This window comes from Benincasa hispida, chromosome 12 (assembly GCF_027475165.1).
Source record: "Benincasa hispida cultivar pf3 chromosome 12, pf3_genome.v1.1, whole genome shotgun sequence".
Taxonomy (NCBI): domain Eukaryota; kingdom Viridiplantae; phylum Streptophyta; class Magnoliopsida; order Cucurbitales; family Cucurbitaceae; genus Benincasa; species Benincasa hispida.
The window spans coordinates 27,089,902-27,114,002 of NC_143489.1; the positions used below are offsets into that span (position 1 = coordinate 27,089,902).

At 35.8% G+C, this 24,101-nt stretch overlaps 2 protein-coding genes across 2 annotated transcripts; one reads left to right on the plus strand and one right to left on the minus strand.

Annotated features, from left to right (window-relative positions):
• Positions 1 to 11,841: 11,841 nt before the first annotated feature.
• LOC120067973 (clavaminate synthase-like protein At3g21360) lies at positions 11,842 to 15,211 on the plus strand. Its single transcript, XM_039019630.2, has 3 exons — positions 11,842 to 12,357; positions 12,991 to 13,244; positions 14,778 to 15,211. Exons 1-3 carry the CDS (start codon positions 11,989 to 11,991, stop codon positions 15,121 to 15,123), a joined length of 969 nt encoding a protein of 322 aa, XP_038875558.1. The 5' UTR covers positions 11,842 to 11,988; the 3' UTR covers positions 15,124 to 15,211.
• Positions 15,212 to 16,470: 1,259 nt separating this feature from the next.
• Positions 16,471 to 23,780, minus strand: LOC120067972 (protein decapping 5-like). Its single transcript, XM_039019629.2, has 8 exons — positions 23,418 to 23,780; positions 22,460 to 22,560; positions 22,050 to 22,124; positions 21,005 to 21,937; positions 19,291 to 19,356; positions 17,212 to 17,412; positions 16,991 to 17,101; positions 16,471 to 16,917 (listed from the first exon to the last, which is right to left on the minus strand). Exons 1-8 carry the CDS (start codon positions 23,563 to 23,565, stop codon positions 16,744 to 16,746), a joined length of 1,809 nt encoding a protein of 602 aa, XP_038875557.1. The 5' UTR covers positions 23,566 to 23,780; the 3' UTR covers positions 16,471 to 16,743.
• Between the last annotated feature and the right edge of the window lie 321 nt (positions 23,781 to 24,101).

The following is a 24,101-nucleotide window of genomic DNA, read 5'->3' on the forward strand; positions in this document are numbered from 1 at the left end:
GTCGAACTAAATTAGAACACCACCACACGTGTTACCTTGGTATTCTCGGTGTGAGAATCCAGGACTTGTGTGCTCTATATGATCTTAGATTAAGGAAACCAAGAGGTAGACGATCGAGTAGACGATTGAGTAAGTGGGAGATGAAGATTGTCTATCGCATAGACAATGTACTCGATCGTTTAGAAGATGAAGCCTATCATATAGACTTTGCTAATCGATCGGGTAGCAACGATCAAACGAGTAACTATTAGTCAACTCGTGGCTATTGTGTATGCTCTCAACGCTATCGTTTAGTAAAAACTCTTTTTACTTGATAGCCTTTTTGTGAGATATTTTTTAATGACTCAACCCCCAAATTTTGGAAAACAATTTTTCTTTTTATCTCACAGTTACCATAAAACTTCCAATAACCCCCAACTAATTCGATTATTAGAGAAAAAGAATTAATTATTATATAATTAATATATTATAAATAAATATGATAACCAACTTATCATATTATATTTATAACCTATAGTTTTAATATTTCATCATATGAAACATATAAACTATAGTTTTTTTTTCTATTTTATGGTATTCAATATAAATCATATTTATATTAATTCCTCCAATTAATATATCTAATACATCATATCAATTATATCACATATAATTGAATTTCCTCTTATTAATTTAAACACTTCAAATCAACCCAAAATATGATTCTCAACTTGAACCCATGAGCTACCAAGGGAACCTCATGGACATATAGCTTGAAGCTCCAACAGTACATGAATAACTGACTAAACTCTTTAGTCACGAGATCCACAATCCGTTAACTGTTGATCACTCTAGTAAAGACCGATAGTTGCACTCTTCGTACTACAGATATATTTTTGTATCCATATGACCAATCAATAGTGCGATGACCCTTCACAAATCACTCGTAAGTACAGCTGGGCCAATTTACTGTTTTGCCCCTGTAGTTACATCTAACTCCTTAAGTATCATTGATTCATCTAATGAACAATAAGTCATAGTCCTACTATGACTGAGTCCTCTCTTCCAAAGAGAGAGTGTGGCCACTACGTTCAAGACCCGGAATCAGCCCTTAAGGGAGCAATTTATCTACTTACCCCTACTTCAGGGAATGAGTAAATTTCGTCTTGTGTAGCTCAGTTCCCAACTCCCCAATCAGACGAATCCCCAAAAAGGTAGGCTTGTTGAGTTGGCAATCTAACCACTCTCACCCATACTAATCAAAGAACCGCCCTCATGAGCAGGAGTTTCCAACTCACTCAAGATTAAGGTCATGTCACCTATGGTCATTTTAGTGAGATGTAAATCTCAACTATCAACGATGTTATATAAAGAGACTAATCATCTCGTGGTCCGGTCTATACAAACTCTTTATATAGGATAGCCTCGCTCACATATCTCCACATGAATGGTCAGGATCAAACCATTTGTAGCACTTTACAACACGTAAACATCTACAAAGCCAGTCGTATCCATAGTGTCACCAGGATAAGGTATCCCTTCTTTATTCTTATACTACAAACCATTTAGGTTATTACTTAAGATATGATCCACTTGTATGTCTCACATACGTGCTTAAGTTACATGAAATAACCACATATCTTAGTTTATTGGATTTGAAGAAATGCAAATAAAATAATACTTATTTTATTAATAACAATGTGTGTACATAATGTTTACAAACTATGAGACTACCGAGATTAGGACACCAATCCCAACATAGACCACCACCAAGATGACATATAAAAATTAATGTCAACTTTGATACATTATTCAACAAAAAAAAAATATTATGGTAGATTGTCATTCCAAAGCATTTCAAGAAAAAAGGTTGATCATGCACGTTTCTCAAGGAGAAACTCGCAATATTGAAATAAGTTGTTGTATTATATGAATTGAATTAAAGTGTACAAATCATGGTGAAAGACTTCTTGGGGGATTATTTATCTTATTCTATAGTTTGATTTTATGAATGATTTTTTTTCCACATATACACTGTTTCTTGTTTTAAATTTTGATGAGAACCATGAAACAAATTATATATGAGGCCATGTTTGGATTAACTAGGAACCATTATTTTTTCAAAAATTTGTTAAAATTGTATAAAATAAAAACACTCATGTGTCGGGTTATGTTTTCTCAAAAGTGTTTTTGTATTCAAGTATGTTTGGTTTTGTAAAAACAAACGTCGAAGAGTTGTTGCACCGTGGAGGAACCACCACCTTGAAAGCAATTACAGCGCGACTTCAGTGTCAATCATTGTGTTGGTTGCTCCCCAAGGTTAACATGGCGTCCAAATTTAGGCATGTACTCACCAGAAAATGAATTGGAATCGAGGGAAAATAATGCTCAGAACGGAACATAACAAATGAAGAAAGGTTAGTAAAGTATAGAAAACAAGATATTAGAAAACCTATTTTTTCAAATCGGTGTTTCTGGGTTTAAGAAGAAGAAGCTATGAAAATGACTAGGGTTGAAGAAGCAACAGAAAGAAAAACAATCATAAATAATAAATCATAACGGGAAGAAATAGTCATAATAATGAAACTTATCTATTATTAAAATGTTTAATTTTAGGTTAAAAATTATATCGATACGTAAGAAAAAATTATTTCTTTTTTGTGCAAGCCGAAACCTGCCCGTCCGACTGGACGGACGAACGATGGTGGCAACATGCACATGTGGTGAGAGGGTTATACATCCACCACCACAACACTTTGGAGTTACCTCTAGCATGCCTCGGTATTTATATCTTTAAGGCATTGCTTAATTCTCTAATGTGATATTCTTTTAATTCTTGCTATGGGCCTAAGCCCAAGAGTCATTTCCAACAATTCCCTACAAATGAATGTTATAGCAAAATTAAAATAAAACAAATTATTTGAAGAAATTGTTCTAAGCAAAGATAGGAGATCAAACATAAACACCAATATCTAACAATTTGAATTGATGCATAGTGAAGCGGGGCAACAACTTCTTTAGAGAAAGTGAATACCTCTTGAACTTTCAATAACATTAGTTGAGACCCCACAACACATTTTACTCCAGGTATTTTTTTTTTCTTGATTCTGTGATATAGAGTGTGCTAAATACGGCCATGCACATAAACCTTAGGTCACTGTAAAAGCTCTAGAAAGAGACCCTTAAACTCTTTCATAGAAAGCAGCCACACCTTCACCATATCAGGACCACCAAAAGAAAGAGCTATGGATCATTTAAAGGTTGTCGTACTAGGATCATCCAAATAAAGGGCTATGGATCATCAAGTCTATCATAATAGACCTTCCAAAAAAAGGATTATGGACCATCAAGTCTATTGCATAAACCACCCAGATAAAGGGCTATGGACCATTATAATGGTTTAAATCTCATGTTCACTAAGGATTCTAAAATTATTTTTCTTGTTAGTTCTTTGGTTAAAGGGTCAGCTAGATTCCTCTCGGACCTTACAAAGTCCAAGGAAATAACTCCTCCTTTTAACAATTGTTCCACAACTTCGTGTCTAAGACAGATATGCCTCATTTTATCATTATATACATTATTTTTGGAATTTCTATGGCAACCTGTAAATCACAATGTACCAAAATTGGTATCGATGTCCTCCGCAATGGTACATCTTCTAATAGACTTCTAAGCCACTAAGTCTCTTGTCCTGTTAACTCTAGAGCAATAAATTCAAATCTCATGGTGGATTTGACACAGCTGTTTTGTAGACTTCCATGATATGGCTCCTCCGTCAAGTAAGAATACATATCCACTAGTAGAATTGGCCTCATCACTATCAATTACCCAATTTGCATCACAATAACCTTTTAACACAGCATAGAAGTTATTGAAATGTAAATAATAGTCTATTGTACCCTTAAGATATCTCAATGGGCGTCGAAAAGCATCCCAATGATCTTTATCAAGATTATGTATATATTTACTCAATCTACTCACTGCGTATGCAATATTAGATCTAGTATAGTTCATTAGAAATATAACACTACCTATGATCTTTGCATTTCAAATTGAGACACACTAACCTATTTATTTTTCTTAAGACTTATACTAGCAACATAAGGTGTTCTTACTGGAGGATCATCAAAGCAGCCAAATTTCTTTAATAATTTTAAATGTAGTGTGATTAACACAGAGAAAAACCATTTTCAGTTTTCTTTATTTTAACACCAAGTATTACATCAGCTTTTCCTAGGTCTTTTATTTCAAAATGTGATGATAACAACTTTGTATTATTTATTACCTCTATATTTGTTCCAAAGATGAGCATATCATCAACATACAAGCATACAACTACACACTCTCCTTCAAACAATTTTGAATAAACACACCTATCTGAGAAATTCACCTTGAACCCATTGTTTATTAAAGAATTGTTCAATTTTTCATACCATTGTTTGGGAGCTTTCTTAAGACCATAAAGAGATTTTTTAAGTTTAAATGCTTTATTTTTCTGACCGCAACTATAAATTCTTCAGGCTATATCATATAAATTTCTTCTTCTAGATTACCATTAAGAAAGGTTGTTTTTACATCCTTTTGGTGAATTAGAAGTCCATGAATGGAAGGTGGTGCAATCAAGGCTCTAATTGGAGCTATATTTGTTATAAGGGAATATATGCCAAAGTAGTTAATACCTTGCTTTTGTGTATATCTTACTACTACTAACCTAACCTTGTATCTTTCAATTAAACCATCTAGTCTTTTTTTCTTCTTGAAAACTCATGTACATAATAGGCTTACTTTCTTTAGAAAGATCCACTAAGTTCCAAGTTTGGTCCATAGTTAGAGAATCTAGTTCACTCCTAATGGCTTCCTTCCATAAGCGAGAGTCTACAGAACTTAAGGCTTCTTAGTAAGTTTTAGGATCCTCATCTATTAGATACATACATGCAAACTACCAGTCAATATCATCTGGTCTTTCAACTAAAGAATTATTCAAGAAATAAAGACCAAAATGTTACTCAGTTCTCTGTCTCTTACTTCTTCTAGGTCCAATTTCATGAATTCTATCAAAGGTCCTAACATCTTCAATTTCATGCATACTACTAGAAATTTTATCATTTTCAGTTTCATACATACTATTAAATGAAGAACGCATAAAAGTAGATACATTCTCATAACTAGATGTTCTATATGATTCAAATTTTGCCTTTTTCATTGAAAATATATGTTCAAAGAATTCGATATCCCTATATTCACAAAGGGATCTATCATTCAAGCATATAAATCTATATGCAGCACTATTTTGAGCATAATCAATAAACACACAATCAAAAGTTTTAATCCTACTATAGGTTCCTTGAATGCAAAATATACTACCTTAGCCAAACATCCCCACACCCTCGGGTAATTGAGATTAGGTGCATAACTTCTCCAAAGTTTATAAGGTGTCTTATCCAAATTTTTATGAGGTGTCCTATTAAGAATAAAACAGGCAGAAACCATAACTAAAACAAGCAAAAACTATAGCTTCCCCCCACATGTTATCAGACAGTCCAAAACTTAACAATATAGCATTTATCATTTCCTTAAGAGTTCTAATTTTACATTCTGCTACATTATTTTGTTGTGGTGAATAGGGTACAGTAAGTTCATGAATAATGTCATTTGAATCACAAAATTCTTTAAGATAATTGTCACTGTATTCACCACCTCTATCTGACATTAACCTTTTAATCTTCTTATCTTATTGATTTTCAACTTCTGCTTTATGTTTCAAAAACATACTACTAGTTTCATCTTTTGTTTTTAAAACATAAATTTTAGTATATCTAGAGAAATCGTCAACAAAAGATATGTAGTAATTTTTCCCATCTCTACTTGTGATATTTTTTAAATCAGCTAAATTAGAATTAATCAGTTCAAGCAATTCAGTATTTCTATAAGTGACAGGTTTAAAAAGTTTCTTGATAAACTTTGCTTTCATACAAATAGAATATTTACTAATTTCACGTGTTTGAGATGCATTAATCAGTTTTAATTCTTTAAGTTTATTAACCGATGCAATATTTACTTGACCTAGTCTACCATGTCACATATCAAGAGATTCAACTATGTAAGCAAAATTAGAAGCACTTGCATTCATTATATTCGCAATAGGAACAGTATTCAAGACAAAAAGACCATTAGTTAGATACCCCTTACCAACAAAATCTCCATTCTTGGTGAGGATAACTTTGTCAGTTTCTAGTACAATTTTAAGTCCAGCCTGGTCCAATAGACTTCCAAACACCAGGTTCCTACGTAATGAAGGTACATACAACACATTACTTAAGGATAAAGTTTTCTAGAGGTTCATTTTAAAAGAATCTTCTCTTTTTCAAGTACTTCTGTCATGGCAGAGTTACCCATGAATACATACTCTCCATCAATAGAATCCTAGTAGTCTTGGAAGAGCTCTCGGTTTGAGCAAAAGTGTCTTGAAGCTCTGGTATCAAGAATCTAGTCTAATTTATTTTCCACCAGATTGGCTTCCACAACCGCAATTATTATGTCATCTTATTCAGAAGATTGGCTTGTGGGGTGGATCGTTGATCTAGCCTTCTTTTCCTTTGATTGTATTGGTAGGATTTGTACTCAGGCTTCCCATAAACATAGCAAATCAATTTTTTTCCCACCAGTAGGTTCGTGATGCCTTTCTTGTGAGATGAATTGTTCTTGTCAAGCTGCTTAGCTTATTATGATTTTTTAACCTGTCTTTATTATCAGTAGAAGAATCAACCAAGTTAGCACCAACTAAATTCAGATTTTCATAAATTAACTTATCTTTTAATCTTTTGGCTTTTTTCGTGCTCATGTGACTGATGAGTGATGCCTTATTTTATGCGATGAAATAATGGTAGGGGTTGCATTGATGGAAAATTCGTTGAGCATACAAGTTTTCTTAGTAAGATCTAAGTATAAATCCTACTGAGTTGTCTGGTAAGCCCAGGGTCGAACTCAGGGACTAAGGAAAACAATATGCGGTGGTAATTTTTAGATCACTTTGCGGTAATAATAAATCAAAGAGTTGGTTGGGTTGTTGTTTACAGTATAAAATATATGTGGCGGAGTTAAGAAAAGAGTTAATATTACGGAAGATACGATGAATATACAGGGGAACAGGTTGCGAAGGGGTTCAGCTAACACTTCCTAGGACTACGTTCATGTTATGCGATTATGCTACACACATATAATAACAAATCATCTCTCAACGCAAGTGCTACGGCTTCTAGTTTTAGAACGCATGTGATATATGCGATGATGTCTATAGGACTTACACATAAGCCTCTATTCTTGTCTATGCGATGACAATTGACACACACACATACAAGACGATCGCATAATACCATCACCTATCTCTAGGGTTCATGCGATGCATGTTGATAAACAAAGCTTATCTCTAAGTCTCTATGTCTTGCTTATGCAGATCTAATTTTACTCTCTCGAGTCTAGATTCTAACCTAGCTCTCTCAAGTCTTAAGTTCTTTCTTTAGACTCTCTCTTGAGTAGCTCTAAAGGGGTGATGGACGCAACATAAGACAAGATGATCGCATGCAATGAAAATTCTAGGTCATGTTAGCTAAGTTCTTCTTAACCCATTCGATAGATTTAGCTACTCATGCGTGTTTTAAAGAGAGTGAACAGATGTAGATAAGCAAGTTCCATTTTATAAATATATAATCGAAATACAGAATGACAATACGGAATAAGAATAAAGAGCCTGGTAGCAATTTTTTGCTTCCCAAGGCTTTTACACTGTTCTTCTCTACTCTGTTCAAAAGATAATCTTGCTCTCGCAAGAGTCGGCCCTCTCTCTGTTTTTCCACGTCTCCTGGGTTCTCTCTCGAGCTGACTAGGGCGATCTTCCGGCGTCTCTTCCCTTCTCTCGCTCCGCCTTCTAAGTATAAGAAAATTATGAACAAGGCTACTGCTATCTATAGAGAAAATTATCGAACTAAACGAACTCTCAAAACTGGCTAACTCCTTCACTGAAGGTGGCCTTCGGTATTTATAGAGCTTCGGGGTGAAAGGCTTCTTCTCTCTTATGACTGCACTGATGGGATGGCATTAATTCTCTGTCTGATGCGCCGAATATTTATCACCGAAAAGTTAAGTGTACTTGCTACAATAGGTCATTAACGGCTTGTCAACTTAATTTGGAATCGACTGTCATCAGCTTTCTATCCCATCGTGATTTATTAAGCTTTTCACTCAGATGCACCCACCATGATGCGCCAGCTCTATGCGGCAACCTTCTTGAGCAGATATTCGTGAGCGCAAATGATCGCATAGCCTTGCGTCAATGCAATCTCTTAATGCGTTCGAACGTTAATTTCTTTGGATCACATTTCCGCCTTGCATCAACACATTTTCTTACACAAAAATATATAAGTTAACTATTTTAATGCGATGGATGCATGCGATCGCAATGTTGTGAACTTAATGCTTTTGGACGTAATATTGTATATTTTTATCATCGCAATCCTACATTGTTTTATGACTTTACGCTGTAATAACATGCATTTCTGCCCGTTATCAATGAGCTCCTTGAGTGTCAGATCCTTCTTTTTGTATTTTAGATGGTTTCGATATTCACTCCAGCATGGGGGAAACTTCTCAAGCAGCACATTTTTTTGGAGAATTTCGCACATCTTCATTCCTTCAGAAAGAACGTTTGCCACTAAGTTTTCATACTCATGGATTTGATCAACATCAGGTTTCTCGTCGATCATCTGGAATTGTAATCACTTTCCAACAACGTATTTTTTTCGTTTAGCATCATCTCCTCTATACCAAGACTTCTATGTGTTCTATATTGCCTTAGCTAATTTTTGGACCACAAACAAATTGAACATGGGGTCTGGCATATGGTTTAGCAAATGGCCATGGACTGTTTTGTTGTCTTTCTCATATTTATCAGGATCGATCTCGGAGGGTTGCCTCGATTGGTCAGAAACAGCGACAGGTTCTCTGGAAGATTCTGGATCATTGATGGTAGAATCCTTTTTAGTAATAGCAGGTGCTTCTGTGGTAAGGATATAATCAACTTCCAATTGCTCAAAGAAGATCATTAATTTTTGGAACCTGCAGCGGTAATTCACTCTATCGAGTGGTTCGAATTTAGACAGGTCAGAGAGGACCTTACCGTTCTTGATCGACATCTGGAGAAAATCTAATTGCTTTCAGAATGTAAAAACAGATGTTGAAGAGTTGTTGCACAGTGGAGGAACCACTACCCTGAAAGCAATTATGGCGCAACCTCGATGTCAATCGTTGTGCCGGTTGCTCCCCAAGGTTAACACAACATCCAAATTCAGGCAAGCACTCGCTAGAAGATGGATTGGAATCGAGGGGAAATAATGCTCAAAACAGAATAGTACATATGAAGAAGAGTACAGAAGACGAGATATTGAAAAACCTTTTTTTTATATCGGTGTTTCTGGATTTAAGAAGAAGAAGCTTATAAGGCTAGGGTTGAAGAGTCAACGAGAAGAAAAACAGTCACGAATAATAAATCATAAAGGGAAGAAACAGACACAATAATAAAACTTATTTATTATCAAGATATTTAATTTTAGGTTAAAAGTTAAACGGGTAAGTAATAAAAAATTATTTCTTTCTTGCGCAAGCGCGGTTACCCGAACTTGAAACCGTCCGCCCGTTAGACCATCTGGCAACAGAAATAGCGCATGTGTGTGGTGAAAGGGTTATACTTCCACTACCACTACCACTACAATTTGGATTTACCTCTAACATGCCTTGGTATTTATACCTTTAGGGGCCGCTTGGTTAGAGGGAAAAGGTGGTGGAAATGGGAATGGGTTTACAAAGCCCATGTTTGGTTTGTGAGATTTGTTTATTTATCTTGGAAAAGGCAATTCCTAGGTATCTTTTACCCACACAAATGAAGGAATTGCATACCCAATGAGAAGTGTGGGTTTTCTTTTCTTCTTTCGCCTCCTACCACGATTTTCCTTCCTTCCAACCGTGAAATCGTATAGCATTTTGTTACTCAGCAATCGTGTAGCATTTAGTAAGTGATCGTGTAGCATTTGGTAAGCGATCGTATAGCGCTTGGTAGGCGATCGTATAGCATTTTGTTACTTAGCGATCGTGTAGCATTTGGTAAGCGATCGTGTAGCATTTGGTAAGTGATCGTATAGCATTGGGTAGGCGATTGTATAGCATTGGGTAGGTGATCGTATAGCATTTTGTTACTCAACGATCGTGTAGAGGAGCTCAGCGATCGTATAGATAATTTAAGCAATCGTATAGTATTTTATAAATGATCGTGTAGCAGAGGTCAGCGATCATGTAGATAATTTAAGTGATCGTATTGTTACAAAATTGACAATTAAAGAACACAAAAAAAAAAAAAAGAACGTAGAGAGAGAAAAGATCGACACACAGATATACGTGGTTCACTAACAGTGTGTTAGCTACGTCTATGGGCAGAGGGAGAACAATATTATTAGAGAGAATGTTTTCAGAAATTTACATCACAACGACGCCTCTAGGGTTAGATAGTTTATATAACGCACTACTCTAAACCCTAGGGTCATAATCGTAAATAACTACAAATAAATAAATATGTTGAATACGAATTCTGAATAGGTTTTGGGGTCGTTGCCCCCGAACCCTCACCAGGGCACGCTGCCCTAGACCCCGATCAGCGAGCCGGGCAGCGAGACGCCCGTACTTGGTTGTTTGAAGCGCCAACAAACAGATTCAAGGCATTTCAACAAATGCTTGATAGGGACAAGACCCTCAAACTATCTCCACAATGGTATTATATTGTCCACTTTGGGCATACCCTCATAGACTTGTTTTCACAATCTCAATTTTTTTTTTTTAGTTCCCACATACTATTCCCATACATTGTTTTCCCATGCACAACCAAACATAGTCATCCTTGATTCCCAGTAATTTTATTCCCAGACATCCTTAATTCCTAGACATTGAGAAAACCTCAATCCAAACGGCCCCTTAAGGCATTGTTTAATTCTCCAACGTGGGATTCTTTTAACTCTTGCTATGGGCGTAAACCCAAGAGCCATTTCCAACAGGTTTAATATGTTATACACTCAAAGTATTTCTATATGTTAAAATGTCAAATTATTATAAAAGAAAACTATTAAACATTATGAATTGGGTGCAGAAGTTAGTCACATAGGTGGTCAATGGGAGGTGATCGTCGAAGGTTGTCGTCATCAAAATTAACGTCAGATGTAGTTTTCATTGAGTTGACCATCAGAGTTAGCCGCCTGAGGTTGTTGTCATAGTTGGTCGCCAAAGATGGTTGTTAAAGCTTACCGCCAACGAATAAAGTCATTGGATATATTAGTGCGAGGATGAGTTGGTTATTTTAACAAATGAATTGTAAATAGTGTTACGAAGGGTTAAAATAACCTTTACCCCCAATATCCTAACACACGCGCCAAACTAAGCCACACAAACCCTTTCAAATTGGTTCTCAAAACACCTCCAATAAGGTTATCCCCACCATAAGAATTCCTTCTCTTGCAAGTTCCGCTTTTGTAAATGTAACCTATCACATAGATTATAAGATAATCCTATCTTATATATCCCCAAAAAATAAAAAAAGAATTTTATTCCGTGTCGTGGATTCCTATCATGAGAATGAGAGGCATAATATCACTGAATAATAATGATTTGAAATTTAATAATTCTCTTAACTAACACACTAAAATCCATGTTAAATAGAGAGAAAGGAGAAGAGAGAATATCCCAACAATGAAAACAAACAGCCAAAGTTCCAAAAACCACATTTCTATACAAACACATATAACCCACAGAATTAAACTGAGAGAGAGAAAAAAAATTTCTTGTGAATATCCCACAGTGTAAACAAAAGCACAAAAGGTCCAAAGAAACCAAGATTTCTAATTTCTATAAATAAGCCCCTCCACTTTGAAGAAATTGAAAAACACGCCCACAAAACAAAAGAAAACATAGAAGATCATGGAGTTTAGAAGTTGCAAGGAGTTTAAGGTTGGAAAATGTGAAGGCCAAAAGGAAGTTGATGGAGAAACCATGCCATTGGTTCTACAGCCTCCTGAAGCAAACAAGGCCAACTTTGAGTCTCTTTTGTTGGCTGTCAAAAACAATAAGGATTGGTTGGACCAAATGATCATCAAACACAGTGCGGTTTTGCTCCGAGGATACGACGTGTCGAAAGCTGAGGAGTTCAACGACATCGTCGAAGCCTTCGGGTGGGAAGACATTCGATATGTCGGCCCGGCTCCAAGAACCCATATTTATAAGAGGATTTGGACTGCCAATGAAGGACCCCTCTCCGAGTTCATTTACTACCATCATGAGATGGTTTTGGTAATTAATTTTTTCTTTTCAAATACTGCTTTGGTCTTATACTTTTAATCACATACTCTTTTTTTTTAACATATAAAGAAAAAAAAATTATTAAAAAATCACTTTTTAAAAAAGACAAAATCTACCATGTGTCCAAGGATTGCTGCACATAGATAGGTGCAACCCATGGAGCACCTAAGTATTTTTCTTTTAAAAATGTTCGTTTTAGTCCTTGTATTTTTAATTTTGGTTCATTTTAGTTCTTATACTTTAAAAATAACAGTTTTAATCCCTTTATTTTCATGTTAAGAAATAAAAATTGTCACTTTTTGAAAGTTTAAAAACCAAAATGAACCAAAGTTGAAAATACGATTACCAAAATTAACATTTTGAAAGTAGAGGAACCAAAATGTACATTTTGAATATAAAGGAACCAAAATGAACGAAAGCCAATAATACAACAATCAAAATAATATTTAAACCTTTTTTTACCTGACAACATGTGAGTAACTAGTTCATGTCAATTGAGCTATGGTAATAATAAATGTAATTAAACAACAAAAGGTTTAAAAACTTTATTTGAAAACTTATTAATTTCTTTTGCTTTTATTTAATTTTAAAGTAAAAAATTAAAATGTGGAATTGAATAAATAGATAAAGGAATATCCAAAGAGGGTAATCTTGTACTGTGAAATACCACCCCCAGAAGGTGGAGAAACACCCATTGTTCCAAGCTTCAAAATAACAGAAAAAATGGTGAAGGAATTCCCAGAAGAAGTTGAAGAAATGGAGAAGAAAGGCTTGAAATATACCTTCACTGCTCTTAGCAAAAATGATACTTCCTCTATGAGGGGCAGAGGTTGGGAACAGGCTTTTGGTTCATCTGATCGTATTGAAGCAGAAAAAAGGTAACCATCTTTCTCGTAGGAGTTCACTATTTTTTAATATAATTTTATCTTTTAGGAAACATTTAGACGTTGATATGGTAATAAATAAGGATTTGAAATAATAATATTGTAGTTCAAGTCATAATAATTGAAAACATCAATTATTATAATTGGAGTCACAAACGTATAGTAGACTATAATAATCTGAAGTAAGTGGCCCAAACACCCCGTTAAATACTTGAATCATTATTATTTATCAAGTTTATCTCTCTAATATTTTGAAAGAGTTTTAGTTTCATGATCCTTTTATGCATTAGTTTTAATTAAATCTTGGCATTAAAATGTATTGACTATATGACAATGATTGTGTGACATCAGAATACATTTTTCTAATTGGAGTTGATAATGGTTTTTTTTTTAATATGATGAAATAGACATGTCATCTACACATAAAATGGGTTAAATAATGCAATTTTGGTTCTTCCACTTTGAATTTTATAATGTATAAAAATTTAGTCTAATCATGTAGTTTTAGTGTTTTTTTTAAAAAAAAGGAATATCGTTCTATTAAGCCACAGGGGCAGAGAGTGACAAATGTCCCTTGTAGACATACTAATAACCCAAGTTGGGAAAGAAAAAACCAAACACCTGCCAAATTTATAAATTTATACTTTTGAAGTTAATTTTTATTCAGGTTGGTTAAATAATAATAATCATAAAAGACATTATATGAACATGTTCTAAAATTTACAAAAAGAATGCAGATAAACATTTTTTAAATTAAAAAAAAAATAAACAAAAACTAATATCACGAACTATTTTTAAAGGTCTCATTTATAGAAAGTACTAGAGGACTAAAATGAAATGACCCCAAGTACATAGACGACGAAAATGTTATATTAACCTAAAATCAAAAACCACCACAAGCATATACTACTTATCAAACTTGAAATAACTATATAACATAAAATTAACCTTTTTTTTTTAGGACAACAAATGGGATATAAAGATTTGAATGTCTGACTTAAAAAAAAAATTACAACGGTTGATGACAAAATCTAAATAGGAGGACTCACCTAACCTTCACGTGTCTTCAATGGTGAATTCATAATTTCGGGAAAGGAAAACAACCTCCAAAATAAGAAAAGAAAACATAGGTGTGGTGCCTTGCCACAGGACCTCCGATGCTTGAGTCAATATTTAACAAAGAATTAAAGCAAGCTAGAGATGGGGGAGAAGAGAATCAAGGGTAGAAAGCACTAGGAAAAGTCGATTCGGACCGTCTTTAGGGGCATGGATCATGGTCCATCGGAATTGGGCCATCGAGGACCGACAGATCCTCTCTTAGTTCGTTGGCCCGTTTCATGTGCTTCTTCGATCCTTGTGTAATGATCATTCATTCTAAATTCAAAATTTCTGATCCATGAATATCCATAACAGTTAGATCTATGCTCAAATTAAAAACGCGTTAAAACATTACTATACTTGTCAGAAGCTCGAGTGATCTTTAAAATTTGTAATTAAGATTTAGTATCAAACTTCATAAATTTGCAGGGCGAATGCATTGGGGATGGATGTAGAGTGGCTACCAAATGGGGCGATGAAGACGATATTGGGACCAAGGTGCCTAACAAAGGTGTTCGAGGGAAGGAAAGGAAGAAGAATGTGGTTTAACACCATGGTGGGGATGCACGGGAAGGAGCACAGCTCGGCTTTAATGGCAGACGGGACAGAGATTGCAGAGAATTTGGTGAAGAGATGCCAGGAGATAATTGAAGAAGAAAGCATCCAATTCAAATGGGAAAAGGGGGATGTCCTGTTTTTGGATAACTATGCTTTGCTTCATGGAAGAAGGCCTTCTCTTCCTCCCAGAAGAGTCTTAGTTGCAACCTGCAAGTAGTTTATTGCTTCTCTACAAGGCTTGTGTGTGTGAGAGACATATACATATATGGTTCAATGAATAAAAAAGTAAACTTCCTTATTTTACATTTCTCATTGCCATTAATAAGTATGTGTATTAAAGAGTTGTTAGTAAGTAAACCATCGCACTTCAATCTGATTTCCTGTTTGTATTCAAAGAGGAATAAAAGCACAATTCTTATTTTAACGCAAAATAAATACAAGAGAATCGAAATGGCTTAACATAATGGTTACGAATAGTTGAACATTTTTCCTGCACATTAAATTCTTGATTGGAAGCTCAGTTTTTTTTTTTTTTTTTTTTTAACTTTTGGCCCACCACATAAATGGCCAATTTAAAATTGGTCGTCTTGAAGGGAAAAAAAACTGTATAGATAAATGGTCATTTACAAAATGTAAGGAGATTCTATAGGGAAATAAAATCTAAAAACCATGAAAACTTAAGATCAAATTGATATAAATCTAATAATGGAAGAAAATCTGGTAAAGAAATAGCCTAATAGCAACTTGATAATTCAGGAATTTTAAGTCTGGATAATAGGAAATACAACAAGATTTGCGTGTTTTGAAACTTTTACTTTTTCAACGTTATTCTACATAAATCTCTATTTGTTGTTAACAACGCTATTTTATGTAGCCACTGTTTCGTTTAGTTTATATTATCAACCTCAGAATAACCAATGACTATGAAAAGGTTGTTGGCCGAAGTGTTAAAATGAAATTTTATCTATAGTGGTCAACCTGTGTATATAATCAAATAAGGGCAGAAAATAGTGGGAGATAAAATAAAAATAATAATAATAAATAAAGTAAAGTATGGCACATACTTATTCCACTATAGATAAGATTTCAAGAGAAAGGTATAGATGCAACATGAGAACAGTTCAACTAACTAGCATGAACTTCGAGGTTGAGGTTCAATCCCCTTACCCCTACAATTTTGTAAATATATATATATGAACGGTATCGATGACAGGTATTCCCTATTCCCTAAAAAATTCTATATAGTTCGGTTCAATAGACTCAAAACGAAAAGGTCGTTGATAGTTCAGTTGGACTCGGTGCAATCTGAACCCAATCAATTCTAATCCAACTCGGGGTTGGTCAGATTTTCAAATCAAATTTATTCATCCTAGGATGCCAGATGCCTAGATATCCTTTGTTACTAAAAAAATAAATTTAATTAAAAATCGGGATATTCGTATGATGGATTTTCTGTTGTCCCCTAAAACAGAGAACCTATCCAACGTATAGATGAGACATACAACCCTTTTCATCCTCGCTACCATGGGCTTGTAACAGAATAAATATCAACAATGGAATAAAATTCTTTAAAAAGACATTGCACTAAAGAACTTCATCCTGGTTACAAATAAAGCTTCCACTAGAAATCAAATTTTTTGTTAGACCAACGGATGAACAAGGCAAACGGATAAAAGAACAATGAAAAAAAGGTAAAAGTAAAGAAAAGGACAGTCCGATTATTTCCGGACAAAGGGGGAGAAATGTGCACTCTATAAAAGACCACAACCCTTTATCAACTCAAACGAAATGGGGCAATTTAGACCCATATAAGCCCAACAGATACATACTTGTTGGATTATGAACGATAAAATGATGACCGTCCTTGTCCTTGCCCTTGCCCCCGCCCCCGCCCCCGACCCCTCCCGTTATAGCCATATCCTCTTCCATGGTATCCTCCACGGAAATAGCCTCCACGTCCAGGACCTCGGCCACCTCGGCCCCCTCTATACCTTTGAAAATCGCCAAAAGTCTGCAATAGAAGTCAGGAAAACATAAAATACAGCAATTCAAAATGTATGAAGCACAACCACCAGAAAAGTTACCTCTGTGTCTATCTTTACTTGCTCTGAATATCTAGTCCGCCCATTTTGAGGATCATTATCAACAGCATTGTAAGAGAGTGAATCAAAGAAGTCGTCCTTGTTATACAAGGGCTGCAGATAAAAAAAACACAACTTATATGTCATGGTTTGAAAGGAACTGAATCCATCTTTTGAATAGATCTAAAATTCTATTTACTCAAAAGACTTGAGGATGCTCTCACCTTAATACCAGACTGTGAGAGTTCACCTTCATCTTCCTCTTGAACATCATCCTCATCACTGACCTTTCCATCCACATCCTTATCCTTGAGATGAGATTTATTACCTTTACCTAGATTTCCCCATACTTCATCCTTGTTGAATTTCTCGTTCATAGCTATGAAATCAAAATCTTCCGTAAATTTGGTCACAGGACGGGAACTCTACAATTTGAAGTGTGAAATGTTGAAGTTAGGATTATTGAGATGTTGAATTTCAAACATAAATACAAAAACCTACAGACTAACCCAACCATGATGTGATTTCAGATTATGTATCCAACAAATTAAGTACATTAATCATTAATCAATCACCTCCCTCGATTCTTTTTAATTTCAGCGTTGTTATAAATTTTTCCTTGGTCGGATAAACTTCTAAGTTTGTTTCCAAAGGATAATCTATTAAGTTTCAATTCAAATTCTAGCATATCAGTCTGATTCCAGTCCATCAAAACTTATTCAGCACTCAAAATGAATGAGGAAAGTAAACTACATAAGAAACATTGCTTTCATGGAGCTTTCATTGAGTAACATAGAAGTATGTACGAGGGCATACAGAAAAACAGCCAAACAAAAGTAGCCCCACCATACTATAAATAGGTACTCCATTTCAAAAGAAAAAAGTCTTCACTGAATATTGCAAAAAACTTAGGATACCAAGACCCAAACGAAGACGCTAAACCTTATAGCCTCCCACAACTCCCCCTATCTCTCTCCCTCTCAAACAGTTCTATGATTCCTCTCTATCCAAATCCCCCAAGAACCAACAGCGAAGAAGCAATCCACCATAGAACTTTGCCCTCATCACAGAAAGGAAGAAACAACAAAACCAACTCTATCAAAGCCCAACAATCCTATTCCACACTAGAGAGACCCTGAAAGCTCCCAAAGAAAGGGGTCCAGTCCAAATCGACTAAGCAAACTCACAACTTCAAAGAATATGGTTGTGGTCCTCCATCAAACGCACCACCGCAAAGGGGACACAAGCAAGGCCCTAAACAGAAGGAAGGACGCCTCCACCCAGCCTGAGTTAACTTTCCCATGAAATACCTGTCAGGCAAAGAGCAAGAGCTGTACCTTCTTAGGAATCTTAGCATTTGTGAGGAAAAAGGAGAAGTGATGGGGGAGCAAGGGAATAACAGAAGGTGAAAAAAGAGCGCTAGAAGAAAAATCCTGGGAAGTGCCAGGGTCTAGAAACAAAGGTCTCTCCTTCCCAGACCAATGTGTATATCCCCCCACAAGCAGAAGTAGAAACCTCCATAGAACTCAAGAATACGCAGTTTCACAACCTTAGAAACCGCCAACGACCCCCTATTCGTAAAGGAACGGCAAAACAACAAGATAATAGAAGACGACTCACCCAAATGCCGCATATCAGAGACCACTGACTAGAACATCATTTTTGCAAGGTGATAGAGATGGGGGTAAGAGATGCAAAGTGGTTTCTCTCCCACACAACAGTCCTCCCAAAAGTAGGTGTCTAAGCCATCCCTATGGAGGGTTTTACGAATTGGGAAGATAGAGGAAAACCTGAAGAGATAGCTTTCCAGTGGTTTTGAAGATCTCATAACCCTACTTCCAGAAACCCACTCAAAAGGGTGGGGTCGTATTTACTTCTGATGAATGTGACACAAAGCCTTCGATTCTCAAAAGAAGCATCACAACCATTTGGCCAACAAGGGCTCATTTCAGAATTTACCAACACTCAACCTGCCTAGATCAAAAAGCTTCCAAGGCATTTCCCAACCAACCAAATGCGACCCTCCCCTCACCTGCCTCCTCCCATAAGAAATGCCTCGTCATCTTCTCCACACTTTTGCTCACTGACCCAGGAAATATAAAAAGGGAGAGATAGTAAATGGGATCCTAATTAGGGCAACTTGGATGACAATAAGTTTTCCACCCTTGGAGGAGAAGACTTTTTCCAAAAAGATGCAAAGCTTTTCAATGACTGGACTCCGAAAGAACACTTTAAGATGTTAATAATATAAAGTAAACATCCATATTTACTATGAATTTATCATTTAAAAAATTAGAAATTACCCCAGATCCTCTTCCTCTTTCCCGTCCTCTGTAAAAATGGCGAGCCTGAAAATGAGCACCATTGGCCTGAAACCCAGAGTAAAGAAAAAAAAGAAAACTTCAGTGTCTCGACGATATAAACTAAAAAAATATCAAGGACCAAAAAAGGGCAGCAATTGAGACATTAATTTGTATTTTCACCATCTAAAACTATTCTTTTTAGTACAATCTGCCCATCTAAAATATGGTTATCTAATTGAACAAAATACTGACACTCAGATATATAGAGAAAATCCAATACTGATCAGATATGATAACATAAAACTCTTCTCCCGAGTGGAACACTCTTAAGTGGCACTTCCAGCCTAAGAAGCATGGATACAGATACACGACATGGATATGACACGGCGATACATCATTTTTTAAAAATTTAGGACATGGACATAGCAAGGACACGTTTATTAAAACATACATTTTTTAAACTATATATCATTTATAAACAAGAAAGTTCAAAGTTAATGAGTTTATTCATTTCTATGATTAAAAAATTAGTTTGATGTATTTCGCTCTCAAGTTTTATTATTTTTGTCATATATGTGTTAGACTTAGTATATGTAAGAAGTGTTTGATGCATATCTACCAAATGTTTGTCCTATTTTGACTTTGTACAACTAGTGTCTAACACATCTATTGCACTACGTTAGTGTCTGATACGTGTCCAAAAAGTGTCGGGAGTGTTGACTTAGTATATGTAAGAAGTGTTCGATGCATGTCTACCAAATGTTGGTCCTATTTTAACTTTGTACAACTAGTGTCTAACACATCTATTGTACTAACAAGTGTCGGATACGTGTCCAACGAGTGTCGGAGTGTCGAAGTGTCCACCACGTGTTGGACACAGACACGCTAACTAAACTAAAGTGTCTGTGCTTCTTAGCTTCCAGCAATGAACTCAATAACCGGAAATAAGCAAATCTAAATATATCATTGTGATGCAATAATTAAAATGTATAGTAGTCTCCAAAAACACAGGCTTTGACTACGAAGGCTTTATAGAAGAAAATCTAAAGCAAATCAGACACCAAAAAATCTAAGCAAATCTAAACATATTGTGATGCAATAAGAAGGCTTGCAGGAAGAAAAATTAAAGATATAACAGAAAAATGTCGGTCCTATTTTGACTTTGTACAACTAGTGTCTAACACATCTATTCCACTATGTTAGTGTCCAATACGTGTCCAAAAAGTGTCGGAGTGTTGACTTAGTATATGTAAGAAGTGTTTGATGTATGTCTACCAAATATTGGTCCTATTTTAACTTTGTACAACTAATGTCTAACACATCTATTGTACTAACAAGTGTTGGATACGTGTCCAACGGTCGGAGTGTCGAAGTGTCCACCACATGTTGGACACAGACACGCTAACTAAACTAAAGCGTCCGTGCTTCTTAGCTTCCAGCAATGAACTCAATAACCGGAAATAAGCAAATCTAAATATATCATTGTGATGCAATAATTAAAATGTATAGTAGTCTTCAAAAACACAGGCTCTGACTAAGAAGGCTTATAGAAGAAAATCTAAAGCAAATCAGACACCAAAAAATATAAGCAAATCTAAACATATCATTGTGATGCAATAAGAAGGCTTGCAGGAAGAAAAATTAAGGATATAACAGAAAAATAGCAAATCAGACACCAAAAGATACATTTGCGCTTTATGAATTAGATAGACACCTTCTGGACAGGCCTTGCCAGTACAGGTAGCGGTAGTATTGGTGGCTGGGCCTCTGTTGTCACTGGCTTAGAAGGTTCTAACGATGATGATTGGACCACTTCCACATCCTTATGCACTGTATGTGAGGATTGAGATGAAACCACAGCAGCAGGCCCAGACTGCAACAGCTGCCCAGGTGTAACTAGAGATGGTACAGAAGATTCGGCGCGAGAGTTGGATATTCCAACTACAGATGAAGTTGACTGAGACACAGTTTGATACAGTAATGAGGGACCAGAAACTGCATTAGGTTCATTAGAGATTGGTGGTATGGCAGAACTAACATCAGCACCAGAAAATGAAGATAGTATAGGACCTACTGGCAAACTAACACTAACTGGGGCTCCAGGAAGGGTAGGAACAGCTGTCTTATTAGCAACTGAACCTGGTAATGTTTCAGAAATAGAAGTAAAAGGGAACATAGGCAAAGCTGTTGAAAAAGTTGGAGGGGGCGGAACAGTGGAGGTCAAGTTAGGAGAACTATTACTACCAGAGAGCAAGGGAGACGGAACTTCAGGTTGTTTCGAAGCTCCAGTGGGTAAAGACGCATTAATGTTAGGATACTGCATTGACTGTTGCAGAGATGGAGGTATTGACAAACCAGGAGGAGGTCGTACGATCGACTGCTGGTGTAACTGAGGAAGCCCATTCGGTGGGCCATAATACCCTTGCCAATACATGGGCATCGCAAGTCCACTGCCATTTGCACTTGGAGGAGGTGGAGGAGAAGCTCCCCACGACCCCAAGTTGCCTCCAGGTTGATATGGAGGCAAACCGCCTTGAAAATTAGACTGAGGGAATCCAAATGCTGTGTGGGAAGTATGATCAGGTAATGACCCACAGACAGCAGAATGCATGCTGGTAGATGTGGAAACTGATGGGGGATAGTGCGACTGCATAAGCAACAAATAAGAATAAAGGTAACATCCCGTAATGATGATAAAGCTATCATGCCTCGACGTACTGAGAAATTAGAAACACAAACTAAGAAAAATATGAGCTTACCTGAATGATGGCTGGATCATTATTTATAGGTGCTGCCGGCTGAACAGGCGGAGGAGAAGATTTAACCTGCAAATCCTGGCAAGAGCACAAAAGAGCTGCTTATTGATCTAAGCAAAGAAAAGAGACCCCATCTAGACTATTAAGTATACAGCATTAAAAGCAAATGAAAAATTGGAGAAAGTAGGAAATCTATAAAAATAAATAAGCATGCCCTAATCAAAAGTACCACATTGAATCAGCAGACTCACATAATCAGATATTGAAGAGGTAATCAGCAAGAAACGGGGACAGACTCCATTGGCAACACTTGACATTCACTCTAAATAATAGGTAATTAACTGGACCTAACTTAAAAAATAACTAAAGGGCCAAAGTGTCATATCAAACATAATCTACAAAGCATTTGATACCTTGATATCACTTCCACGGAATAAGATGTACTCAAAAACTTTATCACTTGGAGGGACTTGGGGGCCGTCCTTCTTTCTTCCTTCTGTCCCAAACGATCTCACTACCCCAAAAAAATAAATAAATAAGGTGAATCGTATACAAGCTTGAGAATGACTACAATAGATAACAAACATCAAAATTATAGTACATACAAACAAATGATAAAAATTAGGATTAGTTGGTTGTTTTGTTGGATGTATATAAGTGAAAATAAAACCTTTTAGATGCCAGAAATTTCCATTCTGGTGGTACATGGTTCTCAAAAGTTACAATTGAGGACCTATATCAGAAACAATCTACTCCTCAACGGAGAAATAATAATTAATACTCAATTCTGACAAAAACAACAAAATATTGCCCACAAACAAAAACATAGCGTTGGAATCCTTTTAAACTCATGAAAATGCAGAAATCTGGGAACGCATAAACTGAAGTTCACATAACTGCACTTAAAATTGATAATCAGTGGAAATTGAGGACCCATCCACGTGCTCTACTAAAATAAACTTCATGAGTAGAAGCATTTTAAACCTCAAGCAATCTACAAATGCAACTGATGACAAGAAAACATACTCAAAGATTGAAATGGAATCAGTAGTATTGTAGATGATAAATCAAGGCCTAAATATACCACAAACATCTTTTTACTATCGACCTGGCTATTGGGCTAAGAGAACACAATGCCTGGAAAATAAAATTAGAGCCCTTTGTGCATTACCGGATGTCAGAGCCAGTTCAAGGCAGAAATCTTAACCTTAAATTTCCTAATCAAAGCCACATCGTAACAAAATCAAAACCGAAACTTCATCAAAGTTCTCATTCTCGACCATAAAGAAAAGGAAACGGCCATGCATTAACAAAACCAACAAAGTGTGAGGCACACAACCACAAATGTTGAGAAAGACGATATAAAAGTACCGTTTCTTAGTCCAATACTGGACTCTTCGGTGTTGATGTTGTACAGTACGCCTTCGTATCTAATTTCACTCTTGGAAGTCAAACTTATCAAGCTTCCAATGTACGAATCGGCAGCTGAACTCGCCCTGGAACCAGTATCGGAAGCCATATCTATGAAACTCGAACATAAACTAACAAACCGAGGAAGGAGAGAGAGCAGAGTTTTTAGGTTTTTAGAGGTGAGAGAGACTTTTGGACTCTCAGATTCTCAATTCTTGATTTGGAAGAAAGAAACAACCCAACCTCTCGACTCTGTTTTATTTGCGTAATTGGGCAAAAGAAAATGCCCTAAAATTATCACTTTTTTCTTTCACACATTAATTCATTACATTACACATAACCTCCCATATATATATTTTTTAAAGAGTTCTAAAAAATTCTATAAAAGAAAATAGAGTTGTGTTAGTTGCTAAATTCTAAAACGTGTTCATGATAATCATAGAATTCATATTGATGTACACTTGAGAACTATATATAAAAAAATTATATCAAAGTTGATAAAACTCAAACAATGGATGAAGTATACAAATGTGAATGACTAACAAAAATAAGATTATAAATAAAGATAAAAGAAAAACAAAGTAAGAATACGGAGAATACGCCATTCGAGAGGTCCAAACAAGATTTTATAGAAGTTCAGCCCTA